This window comes from Chiloscyllium plagiosum, unplaced genomic scaffold (genome assembly GCF_037043375.1).
Source record: "Chiloscyllium plagiosum isolate Xiang-an unplaced genomic scaffold, Cpla_swu_hap1 HiC_scaffold_45, whole genome shotgun sequence".
Classification (NCBI taxonomy): Eukaryota; Metazoa; Chordata; class Chondrichthyes; order Orectolobiformes; family Hemiscylliidae; genus Chiloscyllium; species Chiloscyllium plagiosum.
The window spans coordinates 36,515,652-36,532,628 of record NW_028270183.1 but is presented as its reverse complement, the minus strand read 5'-3'; the positions used below and the strand labels follow the sequence as shown (position 1 = coordinate 36,532,628).

General features: G+C 44.9%; 1 protein-coding gene across 1 annotated transcript in view; it reads left to right on the top strand.

The window, feature by feature from the left end:
- pnpla6 (patatin-like phospholipase domain containing 6) overlaps positions 1-16,977 on the top strand; it is a 157,838-nt gene that overhangs the window by 41,251 nt on the left and 99,610 nt on the right. The window contains exons 9-16 of the mRNA XM_087983348.1: positions 362-448; positions 982-1,088; positions 5,083-5,259; positions 6,820-6,897; positions 7,864-8,069; positions 12,404-12,535; positions 14,716-14,839; positions 15,763-15,876. Coding sequence (XP_087839474.1) covers positions 362-448; positions 982-1,088; positions 5,083-5,259; positions 6,820-6,897; positions 7,864-8,069; positions 12,404-12,535; positions 14,716-14,839; positions 15,763-15,876 — 1,025 coding nt within the window. The remainder of the gene's footprint in view (positions 1-361; positions 449-981; positions 1,089-5,082; positions 5,260-6,819; positions 6,898-7,863; positions 8,070-12,403; positions 12,536-14,715; positions 14,840-15,762; positions 15,877-16,977) is intronic.

The window sequence follows — 16,977 nt, the reverse complement described above, 5'->3', positions numbered from 1 at the left end:
CTGAGCCAAGTAATGTTTCCTCCAGAAATATACTTTCATTCCTAAAATTTATAAAAAGTATTCATGTGATCATCCAACCTCAACATTGTGTGTGTGTGAGACAGAGAGAGAGAGAGATTGTTTGCATTTGTATTCAGTGTTGATGATGTACATTACATGTCAAATATATGGACTTTCTTCACAGTTTCTCGACCCAGAGGGTGACCACATCTCCTCATTCCTACAGGAACAGCCTCTGTGCTGAGGCAGCCAGTCTAGTGTTGACCCTGTGGTTGTGCTATTCACAATGCATTAGCGCTCTCTCTCTCTCTCTCTCTCTCTCTCTCTCTCTCTCTCTGTCCATCTGTCTGCCTGCCTACAGGAAATGAAGTATTAAAAGGACCAATTTTGGAGAATAATCGGGGAGCATTGCTGAGCCGCTGTATATCCATGCCATTGGATATTTCTGGTAAGACCAGGGACAACATTTCGACAGTATATACAGCAGTATCTTCAAAAGTGCACCCAGATTACATCATTTAAAGATATTCTCAGTTTTTAATTTTAATATTCTAAGAACCAAACTGAAATTCATTTATGGAATTGGCAGATAGTACAGCTGTATCTGCACTTTCTAGTTGATCTATTAAAGGGGAATGTCACATTGTTAGCTATTTTAAACTGTTTTCTTATTCTGTCCATCCTCTGTCTCCCAACACTCCCCCTCTATCTACTTCCCTCCTCTTTCTCCCACAACCTACCCTCCTGCTCCTTGTCCTTCCCTTTGTTTCCTCACTACACCTCCCTACTCCTGTACCGGGCCAATCTGTTCCTCCCTATGCATTGATTATTGACTGTTCTCTCAAACAGTGATGCCAGGTAATAATCTGGTGAAAGACTGATTTTGCTGAACATATAGTGAATGTTGTGCAGCGAATGAATTGCAGTTCATTCCATTTCACAACTCGAGGGTTGTAACTGCATGTTTTACTGGCCTTTCAGGGATACAAAAAGGAGTTTGCTCAGACTTCGACATGGCCTATGAAAGAGGGAGGATTTCATCATCTTTACAAGAGGAAAGTCCAGTGAACTCCATGCCCCTAAGCAGAGTAAGATTATATTATTTCAACTTGTCTATAAATAAAGGACACTTGTGGGCTATTGCCACCTCCGTGGTCAGCTATGTCATTGTTTTGCTCTTGGTTTAGTTTGTGATCTTTGTGCCTTGGGTACATTACATTGCAACGTTTCCTATGTCACATCACACGCTGGCTCAGATTGGCTCTTTGTAATTGTTGTGAGTAAGGATTGTTCACTCTCTGAAGCTGGGCTTTTGTTGTTGAGTTAGCAAACAGTGCTGCATGCACTGATGCTGTGTCACAGTGAAACCTGAAGATGTGTGACCTGAAATGTTGCTCTTTCTCACTGTGGAAGTTCCACAGGCTACAACACCGTCACTGGGCTCAGAACATGAGCTCTGAAGCTGTCTGTGCCAGTGTTTGTGTGGCTAGTGAGTGGTCACATTTCGTTGAAGAGGTTCTAAAGCTGACTTCTGGCAAAATTCTTCCTTCTGGACATTCTAGAGCTCTATCCTCAGCTGAACTCTGCTCGTGTCCTGCTGGGAGCTTATTGTTTTCTTTCATTCATGAGGTGTGGATGTTGTTGGTCGGGTCAGCATTTATTCTCCATCAGTGGAGAAAGTGGTGATGACTGATGTCTGTTTGGTGTAAATACAACCACAATGCTATCGGGGAGGGGGGGGGTTGGTTTCCAGCATCTTCACTGAGCGACACTGAAGGATTGGTGATACATTTCTAAGTCAGGATGGTGAGTGGCTCGGAGGGGAGCTTGCAGCCAGTGGTGTTCAAATGTATCTGCTGCCCTTGTAGGTGGTAGAGGTTGTGGGCTTGGAAGGTGTTGTGGAAAGTGCTTTGATGCGTTACTGCAGTGCGCCGTGCAGGTGGTCCACCCTGCTGCCACTGTGCATCAGTGATGGAGGGAGTGCATGTTCACCCCCTGGGTGGGGGTGGTGCCAATGAAGTGGAACACTTTGTCTTGGAAAGTGTTGAGCTCCTTGAGTGTTGTTGCAGTTGCACCCACCCAGGCAAGCAGAGAGTATTCTGACTTCTTAGCTGAGAAATGGTTTCATACACAACAGTCACGAACATACAAACATAGGAACATAACAACCAGAAGCTGTCATGGGCAATTCAGCCCATTCTGCCATTTAGCGTGATTATGGCTGATTTTATCCTGGTCCCGACTCCACTGTCCTGCCTGCTCCCCACGCCCTTTATCCTGCTTTTCATCAGAAACATATCTATTTCTTTCTTGAGGCTATTGATTGATTCTGCCTCCACTGCACTCTGGGGCAGTAAGTTCCATGGATTTATAACCCTTGGAGAGAAGCAGTTTCTCCTGATCTCCATTTTAAACCTACCTCCTCTCATTCTGTATCTGATCTACCTTATCAATCCCCTTTAGTATTCTACATACCTCATTCAGATCCCCCTCATTCTTATGACCTCCATCAAGTAGAAGCCCAAGCTATTGAACCACTCCTTGTATGACAACCCATTCATGAACCTTCTCTGAACTGCCTCCAGTCCCACCACATCCTTCCTCAAGTTGTGAAATTTGAAAGGGTTCAGAAAAGATTTACAAGGATGTTGCCAGGGTTGGAGGACTTAAGCTATAGGGAGAGGCTGAATAGGCTGGGGCTGTTTTCCCTGCAGCGTCGGAGGCCTTATAGAGGTTTATAAAATCATGAAAGGCATGGGTAAGATAAATATACAAGGTCTTTTCCCTGGAGTGGGCGAGTCCAGGGCACAGGTTTAAGGTGAGAGAGGAAAGATTTACAAGGGACCTAAGAGGCAACCTTTTTAAGCAGAGGATGGTATTTGTGTGGAGTGAGCTGCCAGAGGAAGTGGTGGAGGGTGGTACAATTACAGCTTTTAAAAGACATCTGGAGGGGTATATTAATAGGAAGGTATGGAGGGATGTGGGCCAAGTGTTGGCAAATGGGACTTGATTAGGTTAAGATATCTGATTGGCATGGGCGAGTTGGACTGAAGGATCTGTTTCCATGCTGTACATCTCCAAGACTCAACAGGGGACCAAACCAGGGTACAGTATTTCAGGTATGATCTCCCCAAAGCGTTATATAATTGTAGCAACACTTCTATAATCCAGTCCCTTTACAAATGCCAGGATTCCATTTGCCTTTCTTGCTATTTGCTGCCTTCTCTGGGATTTCATCCAAGAAGTTGTTATTTTTGAAACAGCCTGGAAATTAACAGTTTACATCCCACCACAGATCAGGTTGGTCTCATGGGTCTGCCCAACATAGAATAGAGTAGAATAATAGTAGAATCCCTACAATGTGGAAACAGGCCCTTCAGCCCAACAAGTCCACACCAACCCTCCTGAAGAGTAACCCACCTAGACCCATTCTCCTACCCATTCACTCTACATGTACCCCTGACTAATCACCTCACCTGCACATCTGTGGGCACTACAGGGACAATTTAGTACAGCCAATCCACCCTAACCTGCACATCCCTGGGCACTGCGGGGACAATATAGTACGACCAATCCACCCTGACCTACACATCCGTGGGCACTATGGAGACAATTTAATAGAGCCAATCCACCCTAACCTGCACATCCCTGGGCACTGCGGGGACAATATAGTACGGCCAGTCCACCCTGACCTGCACATCCCTGGGCACTACGGGGACAATTTAGTACGGCCAATCCACCCTGACCTGCACATCCCTGGGCACTACGGAGACAATTTAGTACAGCCAATCCACCCTAACCTGCACATCCCTGGGCACTGCGGGGACAATATAGTACGGCCAATCCACCCTAACCTGCACATCCCTGGGCACTACGGGGACAATTTAGTACGGCCAATCCACCCTGACCTACACATCCGTGGGCACTACGGGGACAATTTAGTACGGCCAATCCACCCTGACCTGCACATCCCTGGGCACTACGGGGACAATTTAGTACGGGGACAATCCACCCTGACCTACACATCCGTGGGCACTACGGGGACAATTTAGTACGGCCAATCCACCCTAACCTGCACATCCGTGGGCACTATGGGGACAATTTAGTACGGCCAATCCACCCTGACCACATCTTTTGAATGTGGGAGGAATCCAGAACAGAATGTGCAAACTCCACACAGTCAGGCACCTGAGGCTGGAATCGAACTGTGGTCCCTGGTCCCATGGGGCAGCACTGAGCCACCATGCCATCCTGCCTGACATTTTATCACTGTCATGATTCCAATTTCTATATCGTTCATCGCCAAGTGTTCTCTAACTTTGTATGCTCACTGTCACAAAGCTTTTCCTCCTTCTAAAAGCTGTTCCTTCTTTACAGGCATACTGTGTCCTTGATTTTTCTTTTCCAGTGGGGTCCTAAAATAGCTCAAGCTCCGAATCAGCGGAATTGATACAGAGATGAAAGGGTTTATTGAGAGGCTTTTGGTTTGGATGTAAAGAAATGAGACTTCAGACGTCAGGCTTTATGTTTGAGAAGTGATCTGTATAATGGAAGGAGAGTGGTCAGTCCTCTGCGTGTGCGTTTGCAGGAAAGGTTGCTGCGGTGCTGATTCTAGCTTGTGTGTGATCTGAGGTCACAAAAGCCAACTCCAGTGCCTCAGCTGCTGTCCTGTTCCCTCCGTGTCACCTGTACATTGCATAAACACCAGTGTTGGCAGACAGATTGTCAACCACTCTTGAATATTTACCAAAGTGTAAATTTTCCATTTTGGGCTCATTGCTCAGTGTTGTAAAAGGAGTGAAACTGTGCTGCTGAGCCTTCCACTGCCTTTGTCATCTTGGGAGTTTTATTTGGGGGTTGGAGGTGGGCAAGCAGTTGTTGGTATTGCTTTCTCTTTGCACAAAAACAGTGAACAACCAGGCCGTTCTGCCCCTCTAAGGTTGCTGACAGCGATCTCTGATCAAGGACTGAGAGCAGTTTGCACAGAATGTCACACCTTCTGAGGGGCCCCGGGGGAAAGGGGAAACAATGGGTGCGAGGGGCCATGAGTGAAACGTTAAGGTTGATGCCTTTGTGTTTCAGTCTGCACCACAGGAGACCAGGGAGCGTAAATCTGTGACAGTCGAGGAACATCCGTCATGCGTGTACCTTTATACTGAGGATGATACAGATGAAGTCTATGGGACCCCTCGGATCAAGCATGTTGGAACTATTTTCGAGGAGGCGAAACAGGAGCTCCTGAAGCTATTACGTATTGAGGTGGGGACCTATTATTTCTTACTGAGCATAAGATATGGTGTAGAAGTAGGCTATTTGGCCCATCTGAGTAGCTTTGTCATTCAGTGTCATCACTGCCATGCCAGTACAGAAAACGTTGAAATATTGTCAACTGCCTGAAGGATATTGATGAGCTTCATTGATTAGACAGATTGAGTTGTGACTTAAAGAGCAGAATTGGATAACAATCTGAAGGGAAACAGTTTGCAGGATTATTGGGAACCGGTCTGGAGAATGGACTTGCTCCTCAAGAGAGCCAGCATAAATGTAACTGCTTGAAACACCACCTTTTCTGCTGTAACTAACATGAATAGCATCTGATTGATGCTATTCATATTTTATCTTCTTAAATGGTTCCTCCATGTTCATAGATATCATTGAATCCCTACAGTGTGGAAACAGGCCATTTGGCCCAACAAGTCTGCACTGACCCTCCAAACAGTAACCCACCCAGATCCATTCCCCTATTACTCTGCATTTACCCTGACTAATACACCTAACCTAGACATCCCTGAACACTATTGTAATTTAGCAATGCCAATTCACCTAACCTGCACATCTTTGGACTGTGGGAGGAAACCCACGCAGACACTGGGAGAATGTGCAAACTCCACACAGACAGTCACTCGAGACTGGAATTGAACCCTGGTCCCTGGCGCTGTGAGGCAGCAGTGCTAACCACTGAGCCACATACCACCTGTTGTCACCTCTGGTGTGCCTAAGGTTCTGTATTTGCATGTCTTGTCATTATTTTACATTCTTGTGTTTTGTGTTGTGATACTCGAGCACCATGCGAGATGCCAATGCTTAGCTCAACCCAACTACATCTCCAAATGTTCCAATGGCTGCTAGTGTCTGTGCATCATCAAGTCAAAAGGTTTCTGTGCTTTTAATGCCACAATCCTGAATGCTCCTCTTCTTGGCTTGCACTTCCAGACTACTCCTCTCTCATTTCTGAGCCAGGAGGGCACTGCAAGGTCGAGCTTTTGTGTGTAGGTTGATACCAGTCTGCCACTGAGCCTGGTCTTCCCAAGGGCTCGCCCATTTCAGACCGAGATGAGGAGAAGTTGTTTCTCTGAGGGTAGAGAATCTGTCGAGGATGGATCATTAAGTATTATCAGGGCTGAGATGGAGAGATTTTTAATCAGAAAGGAATCAAAAGGAAAAGGCAGGAAAGTGGAGTTGAGGATGATCAGATCAGCCATGACCTCATTGAATGATGAAGCAGACTCAATGGGCTGAAGGCCCATTTCTACATATTAGGGTTTTATTGTCCTTTCCTGCACTGTTTCACCCTGTGCCTCAACCCTGTTACTCGCCCTGTGATAGTGCTGCCCTTGGTAAAGCCACCATAGTCTTATTGAACCATAAGGCTGCTGTCTCATCAGAGAAAGATGTGGTGATGGTCTAATCTGAGGGTCACCACACCTCAGACAAGGGGAGAGGTAACCTCAACCCGTAGTCAACGCACAGCTACATCTTCTCCATTGCTGACCTTGGTCTGAACTCTGTGTTTAATGGTTTCCTCTCCTTTCCTCCTAGGATCCATCTCTTCTCAACAACCGTGTCACCTTACACTATGCCAAACCTGGGAGTGTACTGGCCCGTCAGGGAGACCAGGTAGATGCAGTTGTGTGCCAGAGCATTGACAGTGTTGACTCATTGATTTCAATGGCAGAGACTGAACAAACAGCATTCACAATTATGGAGTATCACTAAAGCACTCTGTCCCCAATGAAATAGTTTTATAATTTAGTGTCTGTTGTAATGTGGTAAATGTAACAGCTAGTTTGTCTACAGCAGGGTCCCACATCGGCAGCAAGACAAATGAGCTGTTTTGCTGAAGGATAAGTAGCATGGGGATATTCCCTGTTTTTCTTGAAATGGTGTCCTGGAGGCCTCGGTATAATGTCTTGATTGAAAGGCAGTGGCTCTGACTGCACAGCAGTCCACCTGTATTGCAGTCATGTATCAGCGATAGGATTTGAACCCACATCCCCCCCACCTGTAATTAGTCTCTGGGTGTGGGTGTTGCTGCAAACCCTGCACTTGTTGCCTCTCCTTCATTGCTTTTGAAGTAAGTGCCTTTCAGAGGCCTGTTAACTGTGAATTGGAGTCACATTTAGGTCAGAACTTTAACGGCAATTGGTAGCAGTTGTCCTGGTTGCAGTCACTATCTTTCAGTTGCTGATTTTATTAATGTAATTTAAATCCCACTGGCTGCCTTGATTGGATTTCAACTCATCCCCACAGCCTGGCCATCTAATGTGCTAGTCCCGTGGTAATATCTGTCCTCCACCTCTCCCCAGTTTGTAAGGTGAGAGTATTAATCACAGCCACTATAGATATATTGATTAGTCTTGCTGAGCTGGTTGCCAAAGTCACAGATTTTAATCCAGACTTGGAGTTATTGACCTGTGTTGTGCATTAATGGGTTTTTAAGGTAAAGAGTTTGTCAGTGCAATAACTGTCATTCTGAAAACTATAAAATGAAAGCTGGTCGTGTGCCCAGGTTGATTGTATGATAATAGCCTTGTTCCTCCTGGAAGCACGGTGAAATGTTGTTGTAATCTCTCCTGAATGCAGGATGTCAGTTTGCATTTTGTGCTGTCGGGCTGCCTGCATGTTTACCAGCGAATGATTGACAAGGAGGACGATGTGTGCCTGTTTGTGACTCACCCTGGAGAAATGGTGGGCCAGCTTGCTGTCCTGACCGGTGAGCCACTGATCTTCACCGTCAAAGCAAACCGTGACTGCATCTTCCTTAAGATCTCCAAATCGGATTTCTATGAGTGAGTATAGGCAGGTGTTGCCTGTCTCGGTTCTGTGTCTTAAGCTTTGTGCAGGGTTTGTGAGAGTGGGAAATGTCCAAATGTCCTTAATAATCATAGAATCCCGAGTGTGGTAACAAGCCAAATCCACACCAACCCTCCAAAGAGCATCCCACCTATCCTATCCAATCCCTGTATTTCCCATGGCCGATCCACCTAGCCTGCACACCTTTGGACTGTGGGAGGAAGCTGGAGCACCTGGAAAAACACCCATTGATACATGGAGACAATGTGCAAACTCCACACAGTCACCCAACAGTGGAATCAAACCACAGTTCCTTGCATTATGAGACAGCACTGCTAACCACTGAGCCACCGGGCCACCCCCCTCTTTACCATGTGCTGTTGTGCACTTAGCTGCAGGAATTGTGTGCATTGTCACCTGGACAGCCTTGTTGCAGAGCTTTTAGCCTTAGGGTTTGATGCTGGGATAATGCCTGCCTAACTGGTTGCATTAAATATGGAAATGTCTAGTGTTTTAAATAAAGGTCCCAAGCTTCCATCCCTAATTGCCCTTGAGCTGAGTAACTTGTTAACCTGTTTCAGAGAGTATTTAAGAGTCACACCTATTTCTGTGGGTCTAGAGTCACATGTTGGCCAGACCAAAAGTGCGTTTGTGATCCAGATGAGCTTTTGTATCAGTCAACAATGGTTTCATTTTCACCATTAGGTTTATAGTTTTCCCAATGCATTTAACTTCCACCAGATCAGATGCCACAGTAGAATTTGAGCTTGTGTCCTCCACATCAGTTTGGGGGATTATTATTCTAGTGGCATTACCATCTCACCACCGGGCATCCCAAACCCTGCCATGGGCAAGCTTTAACTGGGTAGGAAACTGTGGGCAGGAGTGTTTGACCACCCCTTCAATGCAGCTAATTGGAATAACTGTCCTTCTGACTCTGCCAGAGATGTTTCACAGCTTGTGGAGTAGTTTTCTCCCCCATGTTGTTATACAAGCAGCTCTCTTGAGTAGAACAGGCAGATACCTCCCAGCTAGGAGAAAGTGAGGACTGCAGATGCTGGAGATCAGAGCTGAAAATGTGTTGCTGGAAAAGCGCAGCAGGTCAGGCAGCATCCAAGGAGCAGGAAGAAGGGCTCATGCCCGAAACGTCAATTCTCGAGAATCGACGTTTCGGGCATGAGCCCTTCTTCCTGCTCCTTGGATGCTGCCTGACCTGCTGCGCTTTTCTAGCAACACATTTTCAGATACCTCCCAGCTTCCTTGTGTGAGATATTCCTGGCTTATCCGTTTAAATGCAAATAATCTGGTCAGTATATTAGTGCCACATTTATACCTTTATTCCTGTTTAAAAAGAGAGGTGTGTGGGTATATTTTCCCTCCTATGTATGTAGAGTGAATGATGATCTGTGCACATGTGCAGCATTGATAGACAGCCTGATTGCTGCTGTAGTATTGCTGTTGATGGAAACAGTTGCTAAACTGGTGTTGTTCTTTTTAAGGATTAGGATTTAAATGGAAGACTTTTCCACCTTTTGCATAACCATTGTCTTTTATTATATTAAAATGTTTTAAATCCGACTTCAAGAGAAGGAGGACATGATACTTTGATAAGCAAAGGAGTGAGGTTTTTTCAGGGGGCGATGGCAATGTGGAGGGATCAGGTCAGCCATGACCTTACTGAATGGCAGAGCAGGCTCAATGGTTTGCTCTTCCTAACCCTATGTTCATATTCAGGAGGCTAAGGTAGAACAGCTGAAACATCATTGTCTGTCCAAACACCTATAGTTCTCCCTGTGCTTGAAGAGATTGACAATGTTACTGTAGCTTGTCAGCATGGATGAGTTGGGCCAAAGGGTCAGTTTCCTTTCGGTATGACTCTACATCATAATCCAAGGCTTCCCAATCTGCTGGGGTTGGGAGATGTGGTTATGGGGTTGTGAGCCCAAAAGCAGCAATAACTGCAGAGGAGCTGGAACTGAGATCTGACAGCTCTGTGGCCCCTTTAAATACTTGTGTTGGTGAAAAAACACTGTCTTTTCAAGAACCCCCCCTCACACTGAGCTCCTGTTGTTCCCCACCTCTTCTCTCCCCTAGCCTCCCATTCAACATGTCTCTGACCCTAAATTTTCACTTGAGAGATGACTGGGCCTTTAATATGGAAATGGACAAAAGTTTGGAAAGCACTGTGATAATCCACCTACAAGTTCATAATGAGAGTAACATTGTCAGTATCTTAATTCAGAGTGATGAGATACATTTCAGGTCACTGAGGATATGGGCAGAAGAAGTTGTCTGATTTAACCATCACCATTCTCCCATTGACTGGTATCCCAGTCCACCTGGGCCTGTGATTTAACATTTTCATCCCTATAACCTTATCCTTGTCCAACTCCACCTTTCCCCTCCCTGCCTGTTGTCATTGTCAAATCGTCATTCACTTGATTCTGGTTTGCTCCCTATTCCCACTTCAATTCTCGATCCCATCACTAACAGCTCTGCCTTCAGCCACCTGCCTGAATAGTCTTTCAATACTTTCTGTAAGTCTGTTTTTCACATCGTTCTCTCTTCCCTGTGTGAAATGCCTTATCAGGGGAGACAATGGCCAAGTGGTATTATCGCTAGACTGTTAATCCAGAGATCATGTCGTATGGGGAGAACTAGCCATTTGGATACGGAACTGGCTTGAAGGTAGAAGACAGAGGGTGGTTGTGGAGGGTTGTTTTTCAGACTGGAGGCCTGTGACCAGTGGAGTGCCACAAGGGTCCACTGCTTTTTGTCATTTATATAAATAATTTGGATGTGAACCTAAGAGGTATAGTTAGTAAGTTTGTGGATGACTCCAAAATTGAACGTGTAGTGGACTGCGAAGAAGATTACCTCAGAATACAATGGGATCTTGATCAAATGGGCGAATGGGCTGAGGAGTGGCAGATGGAGTTTAATTTAGATAAATGTGAGGTGCTGCATTTTGGAAAGGCAAATTAGGGCAGGACTTGTACACTTAATGCTAAGGTCTTGGGGAGTATTGCTGAACAAAGAGACCTTGGAGTACAGGTTCATAGCTCCTTGAAAGTGGAGTCTCTGGTAGATAGGATAGTGAACAAGGCATTTGGTATGCTTTCCTTTATTGGTCAGAGCATTGAGTACAGGAGTTAGGAGGTCATGTTGCAGCTGTACAGGACATTGGTTAGGCCACTTTTGGAATATTGCGTGCAATTCTGGTCTCCTTCCTATTGGAAGGATGTTGCGAAACTTGAAAGTATTCAGCAAAAACTTACGAGGATGTTGCCAGGGTTGAAAGGTTTGAGCTATAGGGAGCAGCTGAATAGGCTGGGGTTGTTTTCCCTGGAGCGTCGGGCACTGAGGGGTGACCTTATAGAGGTTTATAAAATCATGAGGGGCATGGATAGGATAAATAGACAAGGTATTTTCCCTGAGGTGGGGGAGTCCAGAATTAGAGGGCACAGGTTTAGAGTGAGGGGAAAGATATAAAAGGGACCTAAGGGGCAACATTTTCACGCAGATGGTGGTACGTGTATGGAATGAGCTGCCAGAGGAAGTGGTGGAGGCTGGTACAATTGCAGCATTTAAGAGGCATGTAGATGGGTGCATGAATAGGAAGGGTTTGGAGGGATATGAGCTGGGTGCTGGCAAATGGGACTAGATTAGATTAGGATATCTGGTCAGCATAGACGAATTGGACTGGAGGGTTTGTTTCTGGGCTGTATATTTCTGTGACTATGACTCCATGACCCAGGTAATGCCTTGGGGACCTGGGCTCGAATCCCACCATGGTAGATGATGGAATTTGAACTCAGTCAAACTCTGGAATTAAGTGTCTAATGATGATCATGCAACAATTTTTGACTGTCAGAAAAACCCATCTGGTTCACTAATGTCGCCGAGGGAAGGAAACGGTTCTCTGTCCCGGTTTGGTCTATATGTGACTCCAGATCCACAGCCAGTTGACACATAAGCTGCCCTCTGGGCAATTTGGGATTGCCTAGCCAGTGAGGCCATCACTCCATGAGTAAATAAAAAATTACTCTATTCTTTAATTCAGGCTGATATATCTGTTCTTGTTCTGCTGCAAAGTGTAGTGTTCCCAGATTGCATCGATGTCCAAGGCATCATTCAGATGCTTATTTGGCGAATGAGTCATTGTGATGATCAGGAGTTGTTAAAGTAACTGTCTGCACATCTGCTGATGACTTTGTGTTCTGTTTAGATGCCACATTATTTCAGTGCTTCACATATCGCGAACTGAGGCCCACTGCAGTGGGATTGGTAGCGAGTGCTACACAGTTTGATGTTTTTGTCCATTCTGCAGGATAATGCGAGAGCAGCCTAACGTGGTGCTCAGTGCTGCACATAATGTGGCTGTCAGAATGTCTCCTTTTGTACGGCAAATGGACTTTGCGATTGACTGGATGGCAGTGGAAGCAGGCCGTGCCCTCTATAGGTAAGCTCATGCACAAGCTCCAGCTTCCTCTGTTATAATATTGAATGTAAATTTCATCATTGTGCTGCTCTTGGGATGCTGTCAACATAACTCATGGCACCCGCTGTTAGTCAGCACCATAGAGATCTGCAACCCAGAAAAAGGCCCTTCAGCTTATTGTGTCCATACTGGTGAGAAGCAAACAGCTAACCATTCTAATCTTCATAATACATGGCATTATTGTTAAATACCATTCAATAACAGCAACTGACTGGGCAATTTATTGCGCAGCACTGGCCATTCAGCCCATCCACCCTTTTCAATGCTTTTGGTCCAGAACACACAATCTCTGAATTGTTCCAACGTGCCTGCACTGGCTCTTCAGACAAGCATCATTACCAAGTGTCAGCTTTTTGCCTTCTACCCACACCCTCACACTCTATTTCAGTCCAAATAACCATCCCATACTGTCTTGAAGGCTTCAGTTGAACCTGCCTCCTCAATATTCTAGGCAGTGCCCTATTTACTCATTGTCTGAAAACATTTCTTTCTCACATTGTCCTTGCTTCTTTGGTACATCATTTTAAATCTATGCCCTCTCATTCTTGTTCCTTTTACAAGTTGGAAAAGATTTATAGTTTCTCCCTTTATAATATACTCTATTCAGCCTACTATGATTTTGGAAATCTCTATCACAGCTGATCCTCATGATCTACCTCCCATTATTTCATCTAACCTGATCAGCATATTCTTCTATATCCTGTCCCTGGGGGTGCATCAATGCTGTTTGCCTCAATTATTCCACCTGTGAACCTCTGGATAAGTGAACAGTGCAGCGCTCCTGGCACACAGCATAACCTGGTTAGAGAATGTGGGCATTATTGCTACACCCCCATCTCCAACTGAGCCTAGCAAGGCATGTAGCTTCTGAATGCAGAGTACAAAAAAGAAATTAAGATTTAAACAGGGTTGCTGTGGTTCTGTTCGCCGAGCTGGAAGTTTTTGTTGCAAACATTTCGTCCCCTGTCTAGCTTCCAGCTCGGCGAACAGAACCACAGCAACGAGCACCCGAGCTACAAATCCTCACCCAAATTTAAACAGGGTGGTTAAGGTGTTGCTCAAACGTTTGAGTACAGGAGTTGGGAGGTCATGATGAGGTTGTATAGGACATTTATGAGGCCCATTCTGGAGTACTGTATCCAGTTCTGGTCACCCTGCTAAAGGGAGAATGGAAAGGGTTCATTAAAGATTTACCAGGATATTGCTGAGAATGGAGAGTTTGAGTTATAAAGAGGCCAGGACATTTTTCACTGGTGCGTAGGAGGCTGAGGGGTGACCTTAGAGGTTTATAAGATTTTGAGGAGTATGGCAGGTGTCTTTTCCCTAGAGGGAGGGGTTTCAAGACTAGAGGGGTTTAAGATGAGAGGAGAAAAATTTAAGAAAGACATGAGGGGCAATTTTTTATTAACTCAGAGTGGTCATATGTGAGTGAACTGTCACAGGAAGTGGTGAATGTGGGTACAGTTTCAACACTTAAAAAGACATTTAGATAAGTACATGAATAAGAAATGTTTGGAAGGATGTGGGCCAAGCGCAGGGAGATGGGACTAGTTCAATTTGAGATTATGGTTGGCATGGACTGGTTGGACCAAATGACTCTATGACTCTTTAGATCTTAGTAATTCAATTAAAATGATATAAAGGCATTGATTCTTCTCCAATGTTGCATAATGTGGTGGTTATCTGTGCCGAAATATCACCAGTACACTGTCTGCTGTACAGCATTTCTATTACTAGGATACTGTCACTGAGTGGGACCACTGCTTTATTCCAGGTCCTGATGATGAAGATTATTTGAAATAGTACATTCAAAAGGATGTTACCATAGCCAGGAATGCTGTAACATTCTCTGCAGACCCCATTTATTTGAGAGTTGCTGATTTAAGGATGTTCCTTTCATTTGCAGAAGCAAATCAAAGATTTTTGCAAGAGGTACCAGTGTTTTATTTGTAGTGGTGGTGCTCTTGTAACTGACTCTTTGGAGAAGGTGGACAGATTTCACACTGAGAGTAAGAACGACAACCATCACCATTCTTTGCTCCCGCCTGGTTATCCAGATGAAGTTGCCTTTGTGATCCCTGGCTGCCTGGTGGCCCCCTCGTTTGTCTGATTCTCTCTAACATCTTTGTTTTAATTTGCAGGCAGGCTGACCGATCAGACTGCACCTACATCGTCCTGAATGGGCGACTGAGGTCTGTCATCCGTAAGGCTAATGGCAAGAAAGAACTTGTAGGAGAATATGGACGTGGAGATCTGATTGGAGTGGTAATTAGTTATCTTCCCACTCTATTTAAACGATTGTCTAAATCCAGTTTGCTGAGGGGAATGAACCATTAGGTAAAGGTACAGTCCTAGTAGTACACACAGCAGTCAGATGGTTTCTCTGTTCCCTAACAAAGTGGCAGTGTGGACCAGGATTGTCGAAATCTGATTCACTTGTTTAATAATCATTTGCTTCTTAGCACCCCTGGCTGAACAATGAGCAATTGGACTGATTTCTCCTTGAGACCGTGGTCAGTGGCTGACAGAATGTCCTCTGCGTGAGTTTTGATGTCTTCCTCCCATCTGTTCACTTTCTGGCCTGTGTGTGTGTGAGACCAGATCCATGTGAGAACAGCAGTCTGAGTAGATTGAGAGCACTTCTAATTCAAGAGATTGCTACCCTATCACAACACTCTGCCCAAATCTCCTGTTCCCACATGGGTTCTGACCAGAAGAGAATTCAGCTGCCTCCTGAATGTAAATTGACTGCAAAACTCTTGTGTTATTAATGAAAGAAACCAGTCTGGATAAGGTCTGAATTTGATGGGCAAATAAAGTGAATGACCAATTAATAAGGGCAAATATCTCATTATTTTTGGCCATCAGGTACAAAAAACATTCATGTTACCTTCACCTGCACTATTGGATGACTGTTCTGAACACCATTTTGGCAGGTCTATTTAGTTTAACTTTAGACAAATCCCTTATATCTGCGCTGACATAACATTCCTTCCTCAGACTATCTAAATCCCAGTGAAACCATTGGCTTTTATGTCAGGTTCTGAAGTGTGTGATCCATAAGGTAATAAGGCAGTTGTACTGCGACAGGCTGGACGGGTGGATGGTCTGTTCCTTGCCTGTCGTTTTCCATTAATTTGTAACTTGCCTTGAAATGAGCTTTAATTTTATTTTTCTTTCCGTTTCAGGTCGAAGCCCTAACTCACCAGCCCCGAGCCACTACGATGCATGCAGTTCGTGACTCTGAACTGGCCAAGTTACCCGAGGGAACACTGAATAATATCAAGAGAAGGTATCCCCAGGTTGGTTGCCAAGTCCAGGCTGACCTTCTCGGCATGATATGATGCTTCAAAGTATAAAAGTTTTTTGCCTATCTCACTTCCTTCAGGGGACTTCCAAATATTCTCTCATCTCTCCTGTATGTATTGTTATGAAGATGTAGAGGTGTACTGTGCCTTTAAGGAAGTTGAAAAGCTAGCAAAGACTGACAAAGTACAGAGTCCTGAACAAGGTAGCAATGTAACACTTGGTCAAAACAAATAGCAGCAGATGGGTTGCCATGAAACAAAAACAAATTCAAATTTAGTCAATTGGTGTTCAAAGTTTATGAGAAGATTTGTAGCTCGGGTGCTTGTTGCTGTGGTTCTGTTCGCCGAGCTGGAAGTTTTTGTTGCAAACGTTTCGTCCCCTGTCTAGGTGACATCCTCAGTGCTAATGAGCCTCCTGTGAAGCGCTTCTGTGGTGTTTCCTCCGGCATTTATAGTGGCCTGTCCCTGCCGCTTCCGGTTGTCAGTTTCAGCTGTCCGCTGTAGTGGCCGGTATATTGGGTCCAGGTTGATGTGTTTGTTGATGGAGTTTGTGGATGAGTGTCATCCACAAACTTCATCAACAAACACATCGACCTGGACCCAATATACCGGCCACTACAGCGACAGCTGAAACTGACAACCGGAAGCGGCACAGACAGGCCACTATAAATGCCGAAGGAAACACCACAGAAGCGCTTCACAGGAGGCTCCCAAGCACTGAGGATGTCACCTAGACAGGGGACGAAACGTTTGCAACAAAAACTTCCAGCTTAGTCAATTGGTTTAAGTTATGCTCAAAGATACCAAAATCCAATCAAATCTGAATTTAGTATTTTGATAATATTAAAGCCAGTGAAACAATCTGATGTTTTGGAGTATGAAACCAGACATTTTGAATAGTTAGGGGGAGAACTGCCAAAGACCAACAAGTATAGACTGCTAGCTGAAGAGCTGTCTAAAAGGTACTCGTCTGTAAGAAGTATGCGCAGCAGAACATCAAAACCGACCTAGAGAAAAATCGACAGAGGAATATCTCCAAAGGAGAATTAACAAAGCTGACTAGGTTTTGAAATGCGGTTTTTTTTGTGTAAATCT